General features: G+C 50.0%; 1 protein-coding gene across 1 annotated transcript in view; it reads left to right on the top strand.

Moving 5' to 3' along the window:
- BCL2L15 (BCL2 like 15) overlaps positions 1–24,479 on the top strand; it is a 64,691-nt gene that overhangs the window by 10,001 nt on the left and 30,211 nt on the right. The window contains exon 2 of the mRNA XM_085609942.1: positions 22,035–22,150. Coding sequence (XP_085466068.1) covers positions 22,035–22,150 — 116 coding nt within the window. The remainder of the gene's footprint in view (positions 1–22,034; positions 22,151–24,479) is intronic.

Raw genomic sequence — 24,479 nt, 5'->3', positions numbered from 1 at the left:
ACAAACTTCCCCTTCATGTCTGAATATTGTTTTTTCAGCAACTCTGGTTAAGAGAAGATTACTAACGCGCTCGCCAGGCAGCCGCGGCACCCACGCTTTACTTATAACATTAAAAGTAAACCGCGGGTGCCGCAATTATACCCAAAGCTAAGGAAAACAAGCATTGGCCAAGAAAGTCATCGCGATCACGATTGCTGTGAAAGCGAAAGTGATCGCGATGACGCGCTAGTGCTGCTGGCTGGCCTAGAGCATGGCGGCAACGTAAGGCCATATGGCTGCTTTGCGCGCGTGCACGCCTCGTGCACTGTAGCTCTATGCCAGCGGTAGCACTTTGAAAAGTCCCTTACAAAATGTCTCTCCGAGCCAGCGCACATGCGCTGGGCTCAGCGAGACCTAAAAACAAGCATTTGCAATGCAGTAGGTCTCGCATTTACGCGAGTTTGAGCTATTGGCATTGTAAATGACAATGCCTTTTATATACGTATTGGTTTTTAAAACCTAAATAAAAGGCATTGTCAATTACAATGCTAATAGCTCAAACTCTCGCAAATGCGAGACCTCTTGCATTGCAGGTGCTTGTTTTAAAGGTAGAGTCAAAGCAATGTTCCCTCAACATTGTATGAGGCTCTTTGCTGCAAAGTGCGTCTGTTTTTAGGTTTCTTTCTAAGAGTAGGCCATCGCAGAGCTTCGAGTTCTGAGATAAGGTTTCAGAACAGCAAACTCTTATTAGCAAGCAGACTGTTCGTTTATTTTAGTTCTAATAGCAACAGATTGCTTTTTCTAGGGCTAGACAACGGCCCTCCAGCTTCCTCATTAAATAAATAGTACACTTGTGAGGCTTTTGCTAGTAACCTTTTGTGTGAAGCAGAGCACTGACACTGAATCAGCAAGTTATTTCCTTTGTTCGCTTGAGTGTCAAAGGCTCGGTGAGCAGCTGTGCCAAAGGTGAGACACTAATTTATGGATTAACCATTCAGTTCACATAGGGGAGCAGCGACAGCCTGGACCCCTAAGGACGTGCATGAGGTGCTTGCACAGTAAACCTTTGGTTTTTTTTACAAATAAATAAGCTTCTTATTAATGAAGTGAACAATCTGTTACAATATGACAGTGAAGGCTAACATTCCACAAGCGGTAGAAAGTCAAATTGGGGCTTAAAATCAGTAACCAGTGGACATTAAGTAGGTTACGGGCCCCAGCACAGAGGTGCATCAGCTCCCACACTCCGGTAACATGATAGGGTTTAGACATTAGGCTAGTCCTCCCTCTGTACGCGTAAGCACACTCCTCCCCTTTCCTGTAGACTGATCTTTGTGGGGAAACGGCACGTTTGTGCTTGGAGGATCGGGAGGACGGCTTATGATGAAGCAGAAGGGGTAAGCAAAACGTGCAGTCCTTTAGTGAATAGTAATATTAATTCAGTGATTAGTGAGCCAAAAGAAACCGCATGGAGTCAATCCAATACTTGGTGCACAGTCCGGAGTTGTTGGGCAGCTGATTAGCTGCTACAGGGGGGGAGGGGAGGTGGGCAGGTCTGAGGCTGGCTCAGCAGCTGATCACTGTGGCTCTTGCACTGTAGAGGTGATCCCGGGAGAGGCTGAGCCCGGCCGATTAAACTCCTTACCCCGCTAGCGGGGGTGAAAGGAGCGTTAAATAGTCAGCCTGTTTTTGGTGGTGGGAGGCAGGGCACACTACGAGGTGATGGAGTTTTGAAGCTGAAAGCACGGCCCTCGTGCAATGGGCGCCGGGCTGAATAGTTGTAAGTTATTAAAAATAAAAACGGGCGAACCATGCCCTGCAAAAGAAAATAAAGTGCAGCTGAAGGATTTTCCCTTTCTCTCGTGGGCCGCGGACTGCCCCTGCTCCAAAGCATGGCACCCCAAAATGTATGTGCGCGCCTGCAAGTTAAGCGGACGACAGTAAATAAAATGGTCCCTAAAGCAAAACCTAGACTTAGTGTAGGAAAACTAGTTGGCCGGTGCGCGTGGTCTAAAAGCGGAAGTGAGCAGTGACCTCTCTGAAAGCACATTCCGATAGACATTCTCACGAAACACTGTAAAAAAACGGCGAAGACCTTAAGAAACATAAGACATAAAAGCGCCGAGACACGGCAAAAGTGAAAGCAGGGGTGCGCGCGCTGCATTTGAAGTAGTTAAAGTGATCGGAGACGCGATCAAGGGAGCAGAAAGGAAACTGATTAGAAGGGAGGGGGTAGTGTGAAAACAGCGGGGAGAGAAGGGAGGGTGTAATAAAAAACAAAGGAGCCAAAGCTATAGAGAAGGGAGGGGGGAGCACGTCACCTTCAGCCACTCCACCGGACTTCACTGGACTGACCACAGCTGCGTCCACTTCAGCTTCAAAAAGAACACGGTCCACCACCACCCGAAGCGGGTTCCCCACAGGAACTGGAGCAAGATCACCGTCAACCAGCTCGCCACCTCCCTCAGTCAGAACCCACCTGTCAGGACATCGGACCCTAACACAGCAGCCCTCAACCTCACTCAGTGGCTGACCTCCTGCGCCGACGACCTCGCCCCACTGAAGAACCCACTCACCAGGCACAGAAGCAAGAAGGCCCCCTGGTTCACCGACGAACTCAAGAACTCCAAGAAGGCCTGCCGCACCCTCGAGAAGGCCTGGCTCCTCGACAAGACCGCCGACAACATGACCGCCCTCAAACTCGCTACCGGCAGACACCACCAGCTCATCCGCACCACCAAGAAGAAATCTCTGAAGGAACGACTGGACAAGAACGCCCATGACAGCAAGGAGCTCTTCAACATCGTCAAGGAGTTCTCTAACCCCAGCACCGGCAACAACGACATCACTCCCTCACAGGAGCTCTGCGACTCCCTCGCCTCGTACTTCCACTGCAAGATCGCCAACATCCACAACAGCTTCGGCGTTTCACCCCCGCACCCATCGGTCGAACCTACGCACCCCGCCGCCATCCTCCAGACATGGACCAAGGTGACCCCCGAAGACACAACACGCATGATGAACACCATCCACTCCGGATCGCCGACAGACCCGTGCCCCCACCATGTCTTCAACAAGGCCGCCTCTACCATCGCACCCCACCTCCGAGACATCATCAACACCTCCTTCGACACAGCCACCTTCCCGGAAAGCTGGAAGCACGCCAAGCTCAGCGCTCTGCTGAAGAAACCAACAGCGGACCCGACCGACCTCAAGAACTTCCGCCCCATCTCGCTCCTTCCCTTCCCCGCCAAAGTCATCGAGCAGGTCGTCAACAAGCAACTGGCCGCCTTCCTCGAGTCGAACGGATCCCTCGACCCATCACAGTCCGGATTCAGAGCCAACCACAGCACCGAGACCGCCCTCATCGCAGCCACCGACGACATCCGAGCCCTGCTTGACAACAGTGAAACAGCGGCACTCATCCTCCTAGACCTCTCCGCAGCATTTGACACTGTCTGCCACCGCACCCTAGTCCAACGCCTCAACGACACCGGCATCCAAGGGACGGCCCTGGAATGGATCACCTCATACCTCTCCGGCAGAACACAGAGAGTACGCCTCCCTCCTTTCCTCTCTGAGGCCACCGGAGTCATCTGCGGTGTCCCGCAAGGATCATCGCTCAGCCCCACTCTCTTCAACATCTACATGAAACCCCTCGCTGCCATCGCACGCCAACACAACCTCAACATCATCTCCTACGCCGATGACACCCAGCTGATTCTCTCCCTCACCAGAGACCCCGACATCGCCAAAACCAGCCTACACGAAGGGATGAAAGACGTCGCCAAATGGATGGACATCAGCCGCCTGAAACTGAACATGGACAAGACAGAAGTCCTCATCCTGGGACCATCGCACTCCGCATGGGACGACTCCTGGTGGCCCCCGGCCCTAGGCACCGCACCCAAGCCTACGGACCACGCACGCAACTTGGGCGTCATCCTGGACTCCTCCCTATCTATGACCAGACAAGTCAACGCCGTATCCTCAGCCTGCTTCCACAACCTTCGCATGCTCCGTAAGATCTTCCGCTGGATCCCGACCGAGACCAGGAAGACGGTCACCCAGGCCCTCGTCACCAGCAGACTAGACTACGGAAACACCCTCTACGCCGGTACAACAGCCAAGCTTCAGAAAAGACTTCAATGTATCCAGAACGCCTCCGCCCGACTCATCCTGGACGTCCCCCGACGCAGCCACATCTCGAGCCATCTGAGGGACCTGCACTGGCTCCCCGTCAACAAGAGGATCACGTTCAGACTCCTCACCCACGCACACAAATCCCTCCACGACCTTGGCCCAAGATACCTCAACGACCGCCTGACCTTCTACACGCCCACCCGCCAGCTACGCTCCGCAAACCTTGCCCTCGCCGTCGTCCCTCGCATCCAGAGAACCACCGCCGGAGGAAGATCCTTCTCCTACCTGGCGGCTAAGACATGGAACTCCCTGCCCGTCCACCTGCGACTGACCCCGGACCACCTCGCCTTCAGGAGACAGCTCAAGACCTGGCTGTTCGAGCAGTAGCAGACCCCCTCCCTCATGCGCCTTGAGACCCTTCCGGGTGAGTAGTGCGCAATACAAATTTCTTGATTGATTGATTGAGTGGGAGCAGCTGTGCACGTGCATGTGATCGTGCACTCAAGGTTTAGGCCAGCCAAAAGACTGTGGGTAGCACTTCGAAAATCCCACATACAAAATGTCTCTTCAAGCCTTTGGCTCAGCGAGTCCTAATAAAGGGAGCCAGGATAGGAACACCCTGAGCCCTCGGCCATGGTGCAGGGGTCTCCCAGAGACCCCACCGTAGCTAAAACGCATTTATTTTTAAAACAATCTCCAAAAAATCCACTGGAGCCGCAGTAATGCAATAACTCCTTTTATTAACAATGCACAGAAACACAAAACATGTTGGCATGAAATGCAAAAAACGGTATTATTACTAATGATATTTGCTGCCAGCACAGCTCTTCAAACACTTACCCTTTCAATAAGCGTGCAGAATAACTTAGGAAACCGTGTGTGTTTCTTTTGCAAACCGCTGTGAGTGGGCGCTATAATCCAGTGAAAGGTTGATGTGAAGGGACCAGTGACTCTGCTCTCACCCAGAATGCCTTGGGTTGTTGAATGACTGGACTGCAGCGTCGTTCTGGCAGAGACCAGGAGTCTACTGATGACCCAGCCTTCAGCTTCTTTGTGACTTGTGGCATGAAGCAGTTAATGTAGATATAAAAAGACACAATTTTCAATTTTATAAGTTTAGTTAAAGAGATGGCTTCCTCTCCCACTGTACGTGTATTCATTTTCAGGGGCTAAGTCTAGTATTAACTAAGAGACTAAAGGTGTTTTGACGAAGCTCCGTCACCCCTCGTGCTGCGGTACAGTAATATGATGCCTCCAGACAACAGGTTCTTTCACTTTTCATGCCTGTAAGTCCTGTTACAGGAATTCGAAGCAGCCTGTGGACGCGACGCCCTACTCCATGTTTGCTGAGAGATGGACAGATGGGCGCGGAGACAGTTCCTGTGACTGAGCCTTCAAAAGGTACATACATGAGGCTTTCAATGTGACGTAACTGTAAGAGCGAGGCAGAGGAGGAAGTACAAACAGCACAACACATGCAGCACAGTATTTATTGCTATTTCGGTTCTTATTCTTGGTCAGGTCAAAGCAATTTGAGTTGGTTACTGATTTCCCCTCCATGGCATGCAACCCCACTTGACTCTATGTCCCGAGGACGCTGTAAAGGAAAGCGGAGACCGATCCTCTGGCCAGAGACAGGAGAAGGAACCATTTGATAACTTTCGACGAAGCCGGGTGTGCAGGCCTTCTTCGGTGACCCAGAAAAGGGGGAAAATGTCGGCTTCCGTAAACTGGAGACAGACTATGCTGGGCAAGAAGGTAAGAGAGTGGATTCCACCAGTAAACATTTTATTAGATGAGAAGAATAGGTAAGAGATGATGAGGTGCCATTGAGGAAGTAGTCAGCTGCATAAAGGAGGAGGGTTAGAAATGAGGGGGCTCCATCGAGAAAGGAGATTGAAAGGAGGTGACATTCTGCTGAAGGATAAGAGAAGCGCTGTGATGCTTAATAGTAAGATAAGAGATGCAGGGTCGCCACTGAAGAGAAAGGTAAGAAAGGAGGGGGCAACATGAGAGGGGCCACCACTGAAAAGGCAGGTATGAGAAGTGGGGTTCCACCCAGCACAGAAATGTATCAAAATACAATAGCTTTGGGCGGACTATATTCCGGTAAGGAAGTACCGTCCGGGATGTAGGGGCGGAGGGCATGGCGCAGCTGCAAGTAGAGGAAGAACTGGGAGGAATGGAGGGAATATCTGGCCTGCAGGTCCAGGAAGGAGCGCAAGCGGGTACCGCTCCAGACATCGCCCAGCAGGGAGATCCCAAGGAGATCCCACTGTTGGAACCCTGCCAAGGAAACCACTTCTTTAAGCCGGGTGCCACACCACAGGGGGGTGTATTGGGTCAGCTTGCCCGACCAGCGGGTGTGGCGTAATGAGGCCCGCCAAGCCAGGAACACCCCACGCCTGACCTCAGGAAGAGCTCGGGGGACAGCACACCGTAGAGCATTCCCTGGAGGGAGGTGAAACCCAGAATGTGTAATTCCAGGTGGTATGCCGGGTCAGACCAACCGCCATTAAACCAGTCGTGAAGCGTAAGCAGCCGGGTCGCTAGATAATACAGGTAGCGGCTCATCAGACTGAGACCTCCGTCAAACGGTGGGACTCGACATTGGGCCTGGGCCAGCCTGGGCCTCTTCTCCCCCACAAAAACCTCGTGATCAGTCCGTCAATCTCTCGAAACCAAGATCTGGCGAACCGAGGTGACTATACCATTAGTCATTGGGTAAGTGGCCAGGCGGTGGAGGAGCTTCCCATTTTTGCCGCCACAGCCATAGACCCGGGCGACAGAGGAGCGCCAAAGAAGTTTGGCGGCCTCCATGGAGGCCTGCCGAATCTCGTCCCTTAGGAATGCGATTCTCCTGTCTTGGGCTTCGTCTTTGCCCTCGGGTGGGAGTGCCTCAAGCTGGGCGGCCTGCGCCTCCAGGAGCATAAGCTGGGAGTCCCGGGTCACTTGAGTGAGTTTAAGCTGTCCTTTACCGAATCCTCGAACGGGGGCCATGCCGGCCTCCCAGAGGGTACGCGAGGAGGGCACCAAGCCCTGATTAGAGTCAAAGTAGCAAAAAATGGAAAAAAGGCAGTTGCACCAGGCTAAGTGCAAAGATAAAATAACACCAAACGTAGCAACTTCAGAGAAACAACAAAAATTAGCACAAAAATGTGACCTGAATCATTTATAATTAATGTTTTTTATTTAAATATTCTTCTTTTTTTTGGTTTCATTACCATATTGATGTACATGATAAATATTGATTTGTACAGAATTATTGTAATTTAATTCAAATAAAAAATTTTGTTACAAAAAAAACCCATACATCAAATAATCAAATTTGTTGCAAAATAACACATTCATAAGACAATCAATAATCAACCATTGGATGTGTAATGGAAATCAGAAAAATGATTTGATTGATTAATAATTCATTCAATGACATAGAAACAATAAATAAATGGGCAAAGTAGAAGATAAAACACTGGACAAGTACAAGAAATATGAAATGACGCGTTTCGGCAAAGCCTTCTTCAGAATGTTCTTGTCAGTGATTACTATAGAGTGATTGGTTATTCAATCAAGACCCAGTATTATACCAGATAAAGAAGCCTTCTGGCGGTCAAGATTAATCAAATAGAATTAGATTGCTACAGGACTCGATGGCCGTTCATGGTGTAAGTGAGATTACACCTAGTTAATATCCACTACTTGTGAAGCCCTGTGTCTCGGATAGTAGATATTAAGAGTTTGCAGGTTATCTGATATCGTCGAAGAAATACTCCAACCTTTCACATCCTTAATATAGTTAATGATTATGGAGTCTTCTCCAGAATTGATGTTCAGTAGTTATGTGAGCAATAACCTCAGTCAAAGTCCTGGGGTTCAAAGGGCAATCACAAGTATGTCGCAACACCTTCAACCGAAGTAGACGTGCTCAAAACCGAACAGTACCCGCCCCTTAGGAATGCGATTCTCCTGTCTTGGGCTTCGTCTTTGCCCTCGGGTGGGAGTGCCTCAAGCTGGGCGGCCTGCGCCTCCAGGAGCATAAGCTGGGAGTCCCGGGTCACTTGAGTGAGTTTAAGCTGTCCTTTACCGAATCCTCGAACGGTGGCCATGCCGGCCTCCCAGAGGGTACGCGAGGAGGGCACCAAGCCCTGATTAGAGTCAAAGTAGCGCCGGAACTCAGCACTGACGCCGTCTCTGAAGTCTTCGTCCTGAAGGAACCATGCATTGAGCCGCCAAAGAGGGCGGGAGGATGGGGGAAGGGCACCGATATGAAGCGTTACCGGAGAATGGTCCGAGAGGCCCCTGGGAAGGATAGAGATCACTTGGGTCGTCCGGCAGTCAAGGGCAGGCAGAAAGATATAATCGATGCGGGCATGCGTGTGAAGTGAGGCCGAGGTGTGGGTGTATTGTCGCGTGGCGGGGTGCCATAGTCTTCAAGTATCCCCGAGCCCCAGGCCGGCGGCCCAGGATGAGAGAAGGCCAGAGTGGGCGATTCTGGAAGCGGAGGGGGGGGACGCGGAATCAAGGCCAGGGTCCATAACAACGTTGAAGTCGCCTCCTACCACAGTCAATCCCCAGGCAGGGCAGCGTTCACAGGGGTGAGTCTACGGAGCGTGGAAGCCAGCAGAGTGGGGGGCAAATAAATTGTCACTAGATTAAAGGGGGCGGTCACCCAGGGTCCCTTCTATGAGGACGAAACAGCCCTGCGGGTCATGGGTCACTTTTCGGGCAACTAGGGGGAGAGTGCGGCGTGCCAGGATGGCCACCCCACTCGAACCTCTATTGAAGCCTGAAAGCCAAACTGCACTAAAGCGATAGCATGCTAGAAAGGGACAGCGGTTGCCTAGCAGGTGGGTCTCCTGAAGGAGGAGCACATCCACAGCTTGGCGCTGAGCATATTGCAGGACAGCAGCGCGCTTAATTTTATCTAATAAGCCATTAACATTCTAGGACATTATACGGAGTGAGGACGCCCTGCTAGGTTCACCGGGCATGGGGGGGCCGGGAAGGGAGGTGGGCCGGAGGCCCATAAGGCAGGGCGGGTGGGAAAGAGGCCGAGCCCAGAGCCTGTAGACGTGGGGCCAAAGCAGCGTGTGGAGCATGGTCGGGCAGGTGTGCATAGGAAACGCGGTGCACAGAAAAAGGAAAATAAAAAACAACAAAACAAACCAAACAAACGGGAACCACAGCCCCAACCCCTCTCACCCCCCCACCCTACACTTCAGGAACGGAAGCCTCTGCCGCCCAAACAGTAAACAGAGAACCAAACTAAAATGCTTGGTAACGAGGGAACAGCATGGAGGACCCCTCCTCATAGTAGGATATACATATCTGTAGCCAACAATGATCAAAGAGTCATAGAATAGGACAGCAAGTAAGAACATCCAGGGCAAGCAGTCACCGGCGCCACACAGTTCAAGCCGGGTCTGGCAAAAGCATCGGGCTGCGAGAAAGATCCGTTTCCGGGAGATCCAGCAAGGATGGATTAGGTGAGGCAGCTCCAGAAGCATGGCGGTCCAGAGAGCCCGCGCGTCGTCCAGGACGAGCGTTCTTGCCAGTTGGCCCCACCGTGTGTCCCTGCTGGGGACCCACTGGGGAGTCCGTTCGAGTGCACCGCTGGCCCCTGCGTCTCCCGGAGCGCTGGCGACGTGGTCGGAGGGACGGCACATCTCGGCGAGGGCCCGCCCCGCCAGTGGATGGTGGTAAGTCTCGAGCAGCCAGCCTCGTCAGCCGTTCCTCCGTGGCCCAAGTCCATGCCTCTTCGGGTGTATCAAAAAAGAAGGATTTGTCCTGGAAAATCACTCGCAACCGAGCCGGGAAGAGGAGCCGATACTGGATGTTCAGTGAACGCAGCTTTTGCTTGACCTCACCATAGGAGCGACCTTGGGATTGTACCTCGCACGTATAGTTGGGGAAGACCATGATAATCAGGTTGTCATACTTGAGAGGTTGCTGTTTTCGGGACTCCGCCAGGATGGTATCCCTGTTTTTGAAGTTAAGGATGCGCAGGATGATTGGCAGGGGAGGTGTTCCGGGCTGCGGGCGAGGAGCAAGGGGGAGAGGGGGTCTTCGGGCATCCATGAGTGTACCCAGCGCTCCACGAAATTCGCCACCCGGCCCTGCTCCACGCCTTCTGAAAAACCAACAAGGCGAAGGTTGTTGTGGCGGGCACGGTTTTCAGCATCCTCAGCCCGACGGTGGAGCTCCTGCGTGTGAGACCGAAGCTGGGTCACCTGGAGTTTGAGCTGACTCGAGATTCTGCCTCTGTAATCCGGGCAGTGGCATTGCGGAGATCCTGCCGGATTAGGGTCATGTCCACGCGGACCTCCGTGATCTTCCCTTCAACTGAGGACTGGGACATGTGTATCGCCTGAAGGATGGTAGAGAGATCGGATGCTGCAGGAAGGTCCCTGCCCGCGAGCCCACCTGTGGCTCCAGCGTCTGCAGTAGCGAAGCAGTCGATCTTGGTCTGAGTAGCGGGCGTCTTGGGCACCTTGTCCCGGACCATGGCTGACCACGTGCAAGGGGAAGAAGTAGTGCGGAAATTGCAGTCGGGCACCAGCAGGGAGGGAGGTGATAGAGGAAGAAAGGGGGCCACGATGCGTCCGGCCAACGCACCCGCCACACAGTCCAGTAGCCTCCACACAGGGCCCCTCAGACAGTGGGACCAGATCAAGCACACCAGGGCTCAGGAGATGGGAGCAGCGTCCGCCAAAGAGGCGGGCCCAAGGCAGCACCAAGAGGGCAAGCAGCCGGGGGTCGGAGTAGTAGAGGGTCAGAAGGCTCACAGCAGGCGTCAGCGGGGCCTTCACACAAGGATAACATGGCACACAATGTCAGCAGCTGCAAGGGAAGATCAGCAGGCGCGGGAGGCCCCAGGAGAGCCCCGCATGTGGTCTCCGCTGCCCTAACCGACAGCCGGGGGTAGGCCGCACCAGGTCTTGGGCCTCCGGCTGTAGATAGGTGCAGGGCGTCGAGGAAAATCGAGGTGGGAGCCGGGGGAGGCCCCACCACTCATCCGCAGCTCCAGATGATGCAAAGGTCGTCCTATCCTGTGCAGCGACGGAGAGAGCCCGGGGCCCACCAGGTAACGCAGCTGAAGGCCGGGGCCCCGACCAGGTGGGGACCCCGGAATGGGGGGCTGCAGGTGTCAATAGGAGGTCAGAGCTAGGAGGCGTCCCACGTGGCGAAGGGAGCAGCAAGGGAACAGGCAGCAAGGGCAGCGTGACCAGCCCCGGTAGGGAGCGAACCTGAAGGGGCTCAGGAAAGAGCAGGGCCCTGGGTCAGGAACAAAGGCAACCAGCCTGAGGGCCGCAGATGTAGGGCTGGGTCGGTGTGTAGGTCACATGAGCCGAGGGATAGATGATGGAGGCCCTTCCTGGTAAGCTCGCCGCGTGAGCGGGGCAGCCGAGTCTCCCTGCAAGATCGGGATGATGTCTTGCCCCCACACCGCTCCAACCCGGCGGCACCCAAAGGCAGAGAGCAGGCCCCTGTCCAGAGGATAGGCAGAACATCAGGGGCAAGGGTAGATTGAGGGGAGCAGGCCTCCTGCAGGCCCACGCTGCCGACCGCAGCTCGATCGTGGGTCAACTCTGGGAAGGAGGAAGGGAAAGCCCAACCGCTCCTCTGCCCGGTAGTGCAGCTGAAACCTCCCCCAGGCAAGATTCCCCTCGCCGCACTCACCGGAGGGGGGGTGAAGAGCAGGACCAGCCGGAGGTGCGGCCGCCGGAGCCAACAGGAGAGGCCCTCAGGTCCACAGGCAGGTTCAGGCCTCGGGCACCGCAGGAGCTGCCCACTGTCTGAGTCCAGGGAGCCTCCGCAGCACCAGATCTCCGGCTTCCCAGCAGGGAGGCACAGGGCAGCTCCGGAGGGAGGCCGCATGTCGAGCCGCACCGTCCAGTGCCCCGCTCCAGACCGCGACCACCAGATGTCCACACCGCCCCGTCACACGGGTGGGAGGCTCGGCGGAGGTGCGGCGGCACCCACCACAGCAGAAGCGGTCGGATCCGGTGACGAGCCGCCGCCAATGGCCCGGAGAGTTCAGGAAGCAGGCGCCGCCATCATGGATGAAGCGAGGCGGGAGAGCAAACCACCGGACGGCAGAGCGGGCCGATTTCAGCAAGGGACGTCTCGAACCGGTGGGTAAGCTGCCGGCAGTGGATGGGTACAGCTTTGGGGGTCAGGAGGCTGCAGATGTAGGCGGATCATGACACGGATGACAGAGGGGTCCGGAGCACTCTTAGAGTGTGACCGCCATCTTGACGTGCCAAGCCACGCCCCCAAAATTTGTAAAGATTAAATAAAAAAAGGTGCATTCAAGCGCCAAAAAGCTAAAAGCGTCATTCGCTCCTATCTGGTCATGCTGGACTGGGACAAAGTCAAAGCTTCATGCTATGATGGAGCATGGGTCCGATAGGTTGAGTGGTAGGTCCTTGCCAAGATTTTGCCCTTTCACTTAGTGACCTTTTTTATGCTTGTTTACTTGCTGTATAGAGTCTTCGGGTTCCACGGAATCCTCGGATTTGGATTTCGCCTCAATGACAGCGGCCTGCGGCAGCACGATGCCTCGGTGAGTCCTGGAAGTCTTTGTCCTTGGTGTCGCCAGTAAGGAGCTCCCGAGCTTTCAGTGGGTCAAACCAGTGGAGTCAGGCCGATTCTTAATTTGATGACAGCGGCTTGACGCAGGACGTCAAGCAGGTCTTCTTCTGCAGCTTTTCACCAAAACTTTGCAAAAAGTTCTCAAACTTTCAGAAGTTCTTTTCTGAGGGTTCCTTGTGCAGGAAAGCGTCGAGCCTCATCAGCCAAGGGTTCAGAAACTCTAGATTGCCTCTTGGGGTCTGGGACTCAGTTTCCCACAATGCACGTAGGCAGTCCAGGAAAACCAGTTGTATATGGTCAGCTGGAGTAGTACTCTCTTGGTCTGCTGCAAGTGGCTTCTTCCAGCACTTTTCTACCTGTTGCAGCCCAGGTACTCCACTCCTTTTTCTTGGAGCAGGCACAGTCCTTTCTTGGTGGAGTTTGAGAGTTCAGCAGGTGTAGTCCTTCTGAGTGCAAGTCTTCTTTGCTGCCGTCCAAGGGTCCAGCAAGGCAGTCCTTCTTCCCAGATGGTCCAGGGAATGATCTGAGGGGCTTCTGCAAACCTCCCATATTTATTTTCCATTCTGGCTGGCAAGAGGGTGGACACCCCTAACTAATAGAGGTAAAGTTGTCACCCTCTGCTATGACCACTTTTTGCGAAGTGTGGCATATTTGTGACCCAGAATGCACCATTGTAACAATAATCAAATGGAGAAATTTTCTCCTTGAAGTGTGTGTGTCAGTGTAACCCAACCCAGAGGTGTGGCTAACTTTGAACTACACTCCCCTTCCAGCCACTCTCCTAATCTAATCAAGGGGGCTCCCATATGTCTGGGTATCAAGGAGGTGAGTCCTGTAGCATCTGTTCTCCTGCCTTGAAGTCCTCCTTCCTCTCCCTGGCTTCTCCATGAAGCAAATCTCCTCCCACCAAATGGCTTTATTGTTTCCACATTGCTGTATTGACCTTCCCGCCATCCCCACACATGAGAATGTATATGGAAGCTGCTGAGCTCTGTACTTCAAGTGGGGACTGATGACGGTAGAGTGGAGTTTTTTGTATGCGCTCTGGTGTTTTTAAGTGGAGTTTTTTATATGCGCTCTGGTGTTTTTAAGTAGACCCTACTGCTGTGACGGGCCACAAGAATAGCCACCAAGTTGACTGCGCTTATATTTTTTCTATCACAATAGCGAATGACATATATACCTTGGTCCTGACGAATGCCTTAAGCTTTTTCAAGTCTTATTTGGCAGAAACATGTTGACCACATAAAATAGGGCAATATTAACAATCCCTTTCTACTTATTTTTTAACGCTATTCAATGGTGGCACCAGAATAAAGGACTATTTTCGCCCACTATGAGATAGTTTTAGTCTACACCTTTTTCACCTGTTCTGCACTCTGCCCTTCACTCTGCAATACATCATCTTTGCTCATCTTTATCTCAAAACACCTCCACTCCTCCCTTTGGGAGTTGCAGCCCAGACTAGGTTCCTTGCGGTCCCAGTGTGAGCAGGGAACCCTATGACAAAGCATGTCACCTTCAGGCGAGTGAGGGTTCTTGTCCTAACAGTGCAGTACTCCACCCTGATTTTGTCTGTTCCTTTTTTGTTCACACCCACATACATAGTTTGTGTTATTATTTGTATTGTTTCCGCCCCAGTCATCTTCACACCTACTCAGGGAACTGCGAGAGCATAAATGAGACATAAACTGTCCTTCGTGTTGTCGTCCACATTGGGATTTCGTGAACCCCCGCAGCTGCACATACCCTGGCTTTTGCAGTTAGGCCAAGGAGGGTAAAAGTCCATGAACTGTATTTTTCTTGCTTGTTTCTCCTTGTGTTTCAAGAACTGAAGGATTCGGCAGATATGAAATGATGTCAAACCGCAGAAGTTGAAACTGCACGTGTCCTCAGCTTGTGAGAATGTATTCATGCTGTAATAAGATTCTTGTCAATATTTTACTTCAGCTTAACTTGCACAATCTATTCTATGCATGCGTGTCTAAATCAGCTATTTCAATATTTGTCAATGATGTTCAGATTGTATAAGTAGATTGCACAGCTGTGCCTGGCATAGTTTACTTGAAAGCTAAAATGCCTTGTATCTCTCAGGCATAAGCTTAAATAAATAAACCTCCATGACTGTGGGGTTTGACTGCACTACCCTGAAAAGGAGTGAGCAAGAATTAGAAGGTTGTAAAGATAAAGATATAGAGACAAATCAACATGAAAGGTAGGAGAAAGAAATAAGAAAGTGAAGTACCAGAAATCACAAATGAAGAGAGAAAGAAATAAGAAAAGAATCATCCCTGCCGGAAGCAGCAGAGAGCTCCCAGAAAATATGAACTGAGAATTGCTTGAAATGGTGATCAGAGGTTAACAACAAGCATTTGCAATGCAATAGGTCTCACATTTACGCGAGTTTGAGCTATTCACATTGCGAATAACAATGCCTTTTATTTGTGTTTTCGTTTTTCAAACATAAATAAAAGGCATCGTCATTTACAATGCCAATAGCTTAAACTCGCGTAAATGCGAGACCTGTTGCATTGCAAATGCTTGTTGTTCCTTTCACTGTAGCAGTGACCTGGTTTGTTTTTAAAAAAACAAGACCTTTGGCGTCACGCTGTTTGTTCATTTGCATCTCACTGATGCTGGGAACAAAGAGATTGCAATCTTTACTGCCGATCTTAAAGCACTTCATTATCTTGTCCTGGTTTCGTTTCTCAGCTGACACTTCACACTGTACCAGACTGGCAGAATACAGCTTTTCATTTGAGCGAATTTTGTTTAGCCCAGGGAGGAGTCAGAAGCTCCCCATTAATTCCAACACTTCGGTAAAGTAGTGGGGTGTGGCAGTGGCCTCCTCGGCCTCTTCCTCGAGACTTGAGAGACCACCCAGTAACAGTTGTTGTTCAGAAGTGATTGGTGTGCAGGGGTCAGGGGGAGGGGTCAATCCAGAATTTTCCAGTTTGTTGTTTGGAATGTACTTTATTGCCACAGTCAGGAGTTGGAGGCTAGCTCAAGAGAACACATCGAGCTCGTGTGGGTTTGAGGTTGTAGAGGCGAGTACTGTGCCACTGACTGAATAAGTAAGTATTGTGTAATTTAATTAATGAACACAGCCGAGTGACCTGACCCGATGGCTGCCTGCAGCATGAATTAAAGTGAAAGCCGGGCCTTTCACAGGCAGACAGACTGCCAGCAGCCAGTGAAAGGCCCGGCCGGTGTTTCTTCTAAATTAGTCACGCACTGCACGCTTTTCAATTGAGTTAGCCAGCAGGCAGACGCCACGCCTGGCCTGGCACGGCACTTTGCTTTGATCTTCCTAATCCTGCTTCCTGTGATAACATTACCGTTTCTGTAGTGCTGGCCACTCTCAATTAATAAGCTATTAATAATATTACCCTAAAAAATGGAGCTCGATTTATTGTTTGCACGCCTTAGAATAAACGTTGTTGTTAATTAGAGATTGCACGAGTGGTGGTGCAAGTAACCCCAAACAGGACTACAATTCCCAGAATGCAATGACTTGTCAAATGGAAAGGTTGAACTGGATAAATTGTGCTCTGATGATTTGAGTCACCTGATTACCCCACCCTTACTCCTATACTCTAAAACGCTTCGGGCCTCATAAAGGGTACAAGGTGCTATGTAAATGCTACAAGATATGCAAATGTATCCATTTAAAACATAAAGTCTAGTGAGAGAACACACAGGCAACGTGACCCTTGTTATGAACTAAAAGTCACGAGCATCTTATAATGATAATAGAATTGTACTGTTGTTTCATTTATACAGTGCTTCATTTCCCCTCGAGGCACTGGAGCGCATTAATAACTGCAACAATAATACCCGATGCCGAATATAAATTCAGTACCGGCACAGAGTGGCACGCGTCATGGGGTCGTGTGGTGCTGTCAGTGCCTACTATTACTATCACCAATGCTTCTTTATTTAGAGACTTCAGGAGGATGAAAAGCCGAGCTGGCCCTGCCAGGAATCGTACTTGCGGACGGCAGGAGGGTAGAAAAGAGTAAAGGAAACAGGAACATAGATTGTTCATGGCGCCCAAATGGCGCGTCCAGTCAGCTCGTTCTTGCCAGAGCGACCCTCCAGGGCCTGCAGCTTTGTCACCGAACTCCACTCATGGCGCGGCTTGTGTCCCCACAACTTGTCGTGTGGTGGTTACGCAGTGCCTGCGGAGTGACGCAGCACAATATCGTTGGTGCAACAACATCAACTGTTGCATGTCTAAACACCTATAAGGTACAAGGTTTAGCCATTCAACAGCTGATGGTGTTGCGCAAAAGATATTGTGCTGCAAAACTAAATACTTATAAGGTCCAAAAAAGCGAGACCTATTGGCTATGCCAATGCTTGTTACAATTATGGGCACGTCGTGCCCATCAGACTCCTCCCTCCCCACACACACACACACACTTGGACCACTGATGTGCGCAGACTCGGGTGGCTTCGGCACCCTCCACAAAGGACGGTTGTTGAGCCCGCGCTGGGCGGGCACCAGACTTGTTTACACAGACATGAGCAGCAGCACCCTCGTGCACACATCTAGAGGAGCGGCGCTCAGTGGTGCACGCTTGGTCACCATCACCCTTTAGATACACTCGTAGCAGGGGCGCAACTAGAGCCAAATTTCGAGGGGGCTAAGAAAAAATTTCGGGTGGGGGGCTGACTCTTCCAGCAGTAGTTAAGAGTGGAGATGCAGGGGCTCTGAGAAGGGGTGAAAAACAGCAAAGCCTCATTCACAAGCAAATGGTCTTTTAAAGACCTGTGAAGTACTCGGGTGCCCAGGAAGCCGTCTCAGCCTGGGTTGCCACACACGACGTGAGGGGAGTGGGGCTGAAGCCCTTTGATCCCAATGTGCGTTGCGCGCCTGGCTCGAAGTCATCTGCATTGTCCCTTACTGTTCGTACCCACCCACACCCCTATTTAGACATGTTAACGGGCAATATGTTTCTTATGTGCATACTCGTCTACACCCCTCCGGAGGAAGAGCCTCGAAAGCCCCTCGTGGTTTCGAAATGAATCGTTTAAAATACTGGAAGCACTGCTTCGGATGGTTTTGATTTTTTCCATGTTTTTTTGCTGTTGAAGTTTTATATAGCGCGAACGCGACCCGAAGGTATAACAGCGCTTTACATGGGCACCCGTTGCATTACAGACCCATTCATTTTGAGGCACGGTGATATTAAATGATTTGCTTAGTTATGATTTGCGTTTCGCGGCGCGAAAGTGAAAGCAAATTTGCCACCAAATCTCATTGACAATTGAAATCCACATGTCTGTTTATGGATGATTGCGTATGCGTGCGTGTAAATGGGTGTGTAAATGGGTGTGTGTGTCTGTGTGCATGCGCAAAGCAAACGTGTGTGATGAAAAAAATGTGTAAGACCCATGACGTGCCCTGGACAAGGATTTCATCCAAAAACGGGTAGAAAGAGTGCATAACAACGAAAGAGTACTTTTAAGTCGCGCAAAAGAGGAATTTCAAGGAGGGGGACAGCGCGCAAAGCAAACGTGTGTGATGAAAAAAATGTGTAAGACCCATGACGTGCCCTGGACAAGGATTTCATCAAGAAACAGGGAGAAAGAGTGCATAACAACGAAATCGCGCAAAGAGGAATTTCAAGGAGGGGGACAGCAGGTGGGAGAGGGGGAGGAAAAGCCGGCAATGCGAGAGAGAGGGAGGAGCGAGTGGGTGAGGAAAGGCTGCCATGCGAGTGCTTCAGGCTTGCAGCTGTGCGCGTGCACAAACCTCGGGAACGCAAGCTGGAGGCCTGAAAAGCCACTGTTTGCACTTCCAAAACTCGCTTACTAAAAGTCTCGCCAGAGCAGCGCTAAAGCGCTGGCTCAGGCGAGACCTAAAAACCAGACTGGAAGAAGAACATACGTTACCTCCTCATTTAGAGTGAGAGGTAAGAGGGCAGTCACCAAAAATTGGCAACTGTCCGATATACCCTCCTGGCATGTCCACTGCTTCATATAGAAGTCACATGATGGAATTTAACCAAGCCAGCAGCAAAATATTTTCAGCGCTCCTACCACTGGTGATTATGTTGGTGGAGGGATCACCCTCACCGTATTTAGTGTTACCCCTACAGCACTGTGTCCATCAGCTTTTCTCTGTCCAGGTGTGCTTATTCTAGACGGTAACAGTGGACACATGTCCCCTACATGTTGGAAGAAAACTCCCAGCATGTCAGGTGCATACATTTGTTTCTTTGGGGCTGTCTCCACCAAGAATAGGATTAACAATGGGTCCACTATGCCCCCGCGGCATGGCAGGCCTGGCATCGTATCCCTGCTTTCTCCATTGCAGCATCTTACTTCTTTGGAAGAGGAGCTGTTTTGGGAAAACACCTGTCAACATAGCAGAAGACTGTAAATAAAGTAGGTCTACCATAGATAGGCCTAAATTAAGCCCTTTGGGCACAGCCAAAAGAAACTTAGAATGAATGTGGACTAGAGAAATTGGCCGGGCAATGGGTCAGGGATGCATTTTTTATGAATAGGCATGTTGATGATGTATAGGTGTATTTAACTATCAAATATACCCAAACATTTTTATTTCTGTATTATGATTTTTCTACTGTAATTGTGAAATTAAGAGATTCGAATAAAAGAGCTTGATAATGATGAACATTATGAAGAATCTAGTAATTAGACTACAATACGTCCAGTCTCTTTTGTTGGTCACTAGGATCATGATAGGGTCGCCAATACATTTAATATGTGCATAGTAAATGGCTGTAAACATTTTTGAGACATTTACTTTATCACAACAGTTTCGTTTTTTGAACTCAATCTGAAATGTTGTTACTAAAATTGTTTGAGCAAGTATCTTTGGTTTTGCACATTGGCCATTGTGGGTATGATGAGAAGCATAAGTTGGGGTCGTTTTGCAAAATTAAACACAAACAGATTCATGGTGAATTCAGAAATGTGATGCACTGTAAAATAAAAATGTTCTATTTTTTATTTCACATCCTAACAATGGCTTTTAGGTTATTTTATTTCAATTTTGGGAGGGACGCAAACAGCATAGGAAGACTAAGTGATTTGCGTAGGATCACCCAAGGGTGGTCAAGCGGAAAGGGGACATTGAGCAATGGTCTCATAGTTCCACAGTGGGTAGTTTAGCCACTAGATTAGTTCTATTGCTATAGAAGCCACTCGTGGTGTACAAAGAAAGACATGACCAGGCTGCTAACAGATCTATGGCGTAACTAAGGGCCCGATTCACAAAGCTAAAGTTAGTCGTAAACGTTACGACTTTCCGTATTCACAAAGGGCATTTACTACTCGTGAATGCCTTTTGTAAATACCGAAAGTCTAACGTTACGACTTTCCGTATTCACAAAGGGCATTTACTACTCGTAAATGCCTTTTGTAAATACCGAAAGTCAAACTTTCGACTTTGGGAGTCTCAAAGGGAACTTACAAGTAGTAAATATCCTTTGCGACGTCGTAAAGTGAGACTTTTGTCCAACTTTTCCTTAGTGAATCGGGCCCCAAGAGTTTGTTGGAACAGTGCACCCAGTGTAAGCTTGCTGATACACCATTCCATAGTCTTTCAGTTCTACTGTCCACTTTTGAGATGGTGGAACCACAGGCTCTCCAATTGTGGAGACTTACATGGATCTGATGATAGAAACCTTTGACCTGACAGCCTGTCTGCCACATGGCTCTCAAGTCATGGTGACAGATGCCCCATCTTAGTTAGGTTGGGCAACCTTACCTCCTGGGACTAGCAGGTAGGAAAATTGCAGGTAGCAAAATAGCAGGTAGGACCATTGCAGCATGGCCGCCAAGTAAATGTAGAAAGGTCCCTGCACATTGGGGGCTTTGTTCTTTTCTTCTGCTTTAAGAGATTGCACTTAGGAAGCTTGTTCTTGTTGAACACAATACTTTGTTGACCCGGCTCATGTATCATGGTGTCTGCTCAGCCAAGAATCAATGCCTTTTGTAGAGCCGCAATCGTGACTGCTTCACTGAAGGCACAGAAACCTCTGCCAGGCTTTGGGCAATCTCCATAGCTGGTGGGCGGTCCTTCGCTAGAGGAGCAGAGGACATAGCCTACTCTGACATGGCAGGCCAAAGCGCCGCCTGACAGATTTTAAATGATGCCGCTAATTAAGGTGGATCGTTCCATAAGTTGGCTACAACTTTGGTTTCCAGTGATCTGATCGTCTCTGATTCCATGTCACAGATCTCAAAGACTTCCTTTCTAAATAATGGTGAGATATAGTTCAGACCTACCTTGAATTACCCAGTCATTATTGTAAACGGATGAAACAGCTGGGATCCCATCTCTGATTTGAAGATGGCTCTTGAGTTGGGCCACTAGAGAGGCAATTAGTGAATCATGAGGTTCACTGAAGCACGTGTTTGTGAGTAGGGGCCAGTGTCCAATAGCATCTCAAGGTTCATGATTTGCTACTTATCTTTATTTAAGTCAAATGCATACTGATTACGATCCGCTTGTGTTTCTTCTCAGCATTTACACATTTGAATGAATTGGGAGGGATAATTCAGCATGGACAGTTTTAATACACTATTGACGCGATATCGTGTTATGCGTTTCAGTGAATAAAAAAGTTGGAATTTGAAACATAAAAAATAAAGGGGCAGAATTATGTTGGACTTGTGCCACTTTTATGTCGCTGTTGCGTCACTTTTGTGACGCAGAGACGGCGCAAACCCTGCGCCACGTTGCGCCCTATTTACAACGTGACGCATCTATGGACATGCTTCACGGTGTAAAGCCCTGCGCCACATGAAACCTGCGTCAGGTTTCATGTGGGCGTCTCTACGCAGGGGGGGGGCGTTCCATCCAGGAACACCCCTGAAAAGTGAGTCACTTTTCCAACGCTGATGCATCAAAACCCTGCACCTGCTTGAAGCAGGCGTAAGTCTTGACGCACCACGTTACAGATTGGGCAAGTTAGAAGAGTGCTGGAGTTGAGTGTCGCACGCAACACTACTTCAGCACTGCGCCAACTTTACGCCCCAGATGCGTCACGCATATGTTTATTCCTGCGCTATGATGCGCCGCATTGTAAAGGCGGCGCATCATGGGTGGCGCAAGGGTAAACTTGCGTGCCGCATCTTTCCCTGCGCATCCCTGCTGATTTGCAGAGATGCGCCAGGCAACATAAATCTGCCCCAAAGTGCTTTACACTGGCCCCACCTTGGGCAAAAGTCTGAATTTGGTGAATAGTTGAAAAGTTAACTATGCAGTGGCTTTCATGGAACTGTCATTGGAACAGGTTCTCATTTGGGAAATTTTAAAATGACCGCCTTCTTTGCAGAGCTCGATGATGACTTTGATCCTTACGTTGTGTCCAGCCGTCTGCGTGCTGTGGGCGACCAGCTGGATGAGGACATCAGGGCGCAGGCAAAGCAGTTTGTTCAAGAACCTGTCAATGTAGGTATAATGTCTCACAGTGGAATTCATTTTGTTTGTGGCTTTTATATTTTGACTATATAATGCATATTTTAACTTGCTCTCGCACCTTCCATGTGGGGACATTTGTTTATCGATCTAAGTGCACACTCAATTTGTTTAAAAAATAATACCTGCCAGCTTTATTTACAACAACGTTTTTTTAGCCCTGTCCGATGCTTGTAAGTGCCTGATATGTAGACTCCCACCACACCTTTCAATGAGAAGGAAGAGGAGGCTTTATGGAGCCAATGGGCACGCTCATTTGCTCGGCCATCTTATGCTTAACTGCAGGAAGCGACCGATACTGAGGGGCAGTTTTACGTTCCCTGGCCCATCCCTGCAAATCAGCAGGGCTGCGCCAGGGAAGATACGTCACGCAAGTTTGCCCTTGCGCCACCGCAGATGCGCCGCATTTACAATGCGGTGCATCGTGGCGCAAGGACACGCAGATGCATGACGCATCTGCCGGCGTAAGGTTGGCGCTCTGCTGAAGTTGTGTCGCAAGAGCGACGCAACTCCAGCACTGTTCCAGCCTGGCCTATCCTATCATGGTGCGTCACGCCTTACGCCTGCTTGAAGCAGGCATAAGGATTTGACGCACCAGCGTCGGAAAAGTGACTGCGTGAAATCTTGTAGATTTCACTGCGTCACTTTTCCGAGGCTTTTTCCGACGTAACGCCCACCCTGCATACATTAAACCTGACGTGGGTTTAATGTGGCGCAGGGCTTTACAACGTGACGCATCTCCCTAGATGCGTCACATTGTAAATCTGTCGCAGCATGGCACTAGCTTTGTGCCGCCGCTGCTTCACAAAAGTGACGCAACGGCGGCGCAAAAGTGGCGCACGGGGCTTGTAAATCTGCCCCAGAGTTTTTTGAGTGGAAACACTCTATAGAGAAAGACCTACTAAATAAATGCGGTGACATCACTTTTTGCTTATGTATTGTATTGTTGTGACATTATTTAGTGCATGCTATCTCTGTGTGGGTACCCGAAGGAATTGTCTTTGTTTTGAGAATGAATGGGAAGTGTTCTCATGTTGCAAACACAACAACATGATGGACGGGGTGCTGAAACCTGAAACACTCACCCCCAGGCAAGCGATCTGGGTTAAATCCATCATTCTTTTGCTCACCACACCACCCTAGTTTAGACCTGGCCATATGCAAATCAGCCTTGACCCTGTTCCTCGTGGGGACAGTCCAGCCCGAACTGCCAAGCCATGTCCCGCCATGGACCGTAAACAAGCATCCTGGTTCTCCTGTTGTTCATGATGACCCCTGCAGTGCGGCTATCAAATAGTGGGGTCCAGTGCGTGGTGGTGTGATGGATGAAGGAATGGGAGAAACATGCATTTTATTGAAATCCTGGCAGCTCTGGGTTTCTCTGCAGGTTCCTTTATAGGTTTGTATTTTTTTTCTTAATTTTTAATGTTCTCAATCTATGTAAGGTGTCTCTGCTGATTGTGGACCACTCAGACATTGTATTGATTTGGGGAAGGTAACTGATGTAGAGAAGGTGTGAAGCAAGACAGAGTTCTACCTGGAGGATTGTGTTGCTGGCCTCCTTTGTACAGTTGCAAATATGGGTGTAATTTCCCAAGATGCACTGTATTAAGTTCATCCTTTGCCTCGTTGACTTTATAAGGTGCCAGTGCTCATAAAATGCCACCATTTGGGGCCTGAATGTTGGACTTTCTTGCAGTCCTCCAATGGCTAGCAGTTTAGGAGATCTCTGCAGTCTTAGCGCGTCTGTTTGATTAGCACTGAATTATTAGACGTGTCAGCATTCTCTAATTGCCAACAGGGATCAACAGGACCATTCATATATTGTATTCCTTTCCCCTTAATGGCTGGAATCAGAATGCCAATTGGTAAATGATACATGTTGTCAAGAAGATTATATCCGAGTGGGACAGGGAGGACTGTTTGAATTTCTGAAGTTAATATCACTCTTCGTGTGGTTGGAAGTAAGCGGTAGGACAGAAATGATTACCCGTGTTATATTTATATTTGAGCATTGTTTTGAGTTCTCTGTTTCGCCAGCCAAGAAGCGTATTTCAGGTGTTAGCGCGTGCTTCTAATGTTGGTTGGAGTGGCATAGCTGGTGGATGGCATTGCTTTGTCAATCTATCCTGTCCATTGGTTGGCCTCATTGCTACTATCATGGGAGTAGTGCCCCTGTCTGCCTTCTTGGTGTGATCTGCTGCCCAGAGTTATCTTTTAGCTCAGGGTCATTGTGCTGATATGTGGGCTGTTCTGTGTTTTGCCCCTGGGGTAGCAGTTAATGTAGTTATTTCAGGAACAA

This window comes from Triturus cristatus, chromosome 1_1 (genome assembly GCF_964204655.1).
Source record: "Triturus cristatus chromosome 1_1, aTriCri1.1, whole genome shotgun sequence".
NCBI classification, from domain to species: Eukaryota; Metazoa; Chordata; class Amphibia; order Caudata; family Salamandridae; genus Triturus; species Triturus cristatus.
This window is presented reverse-complemented; position numbering and strand designations above follow the sequence as displayed.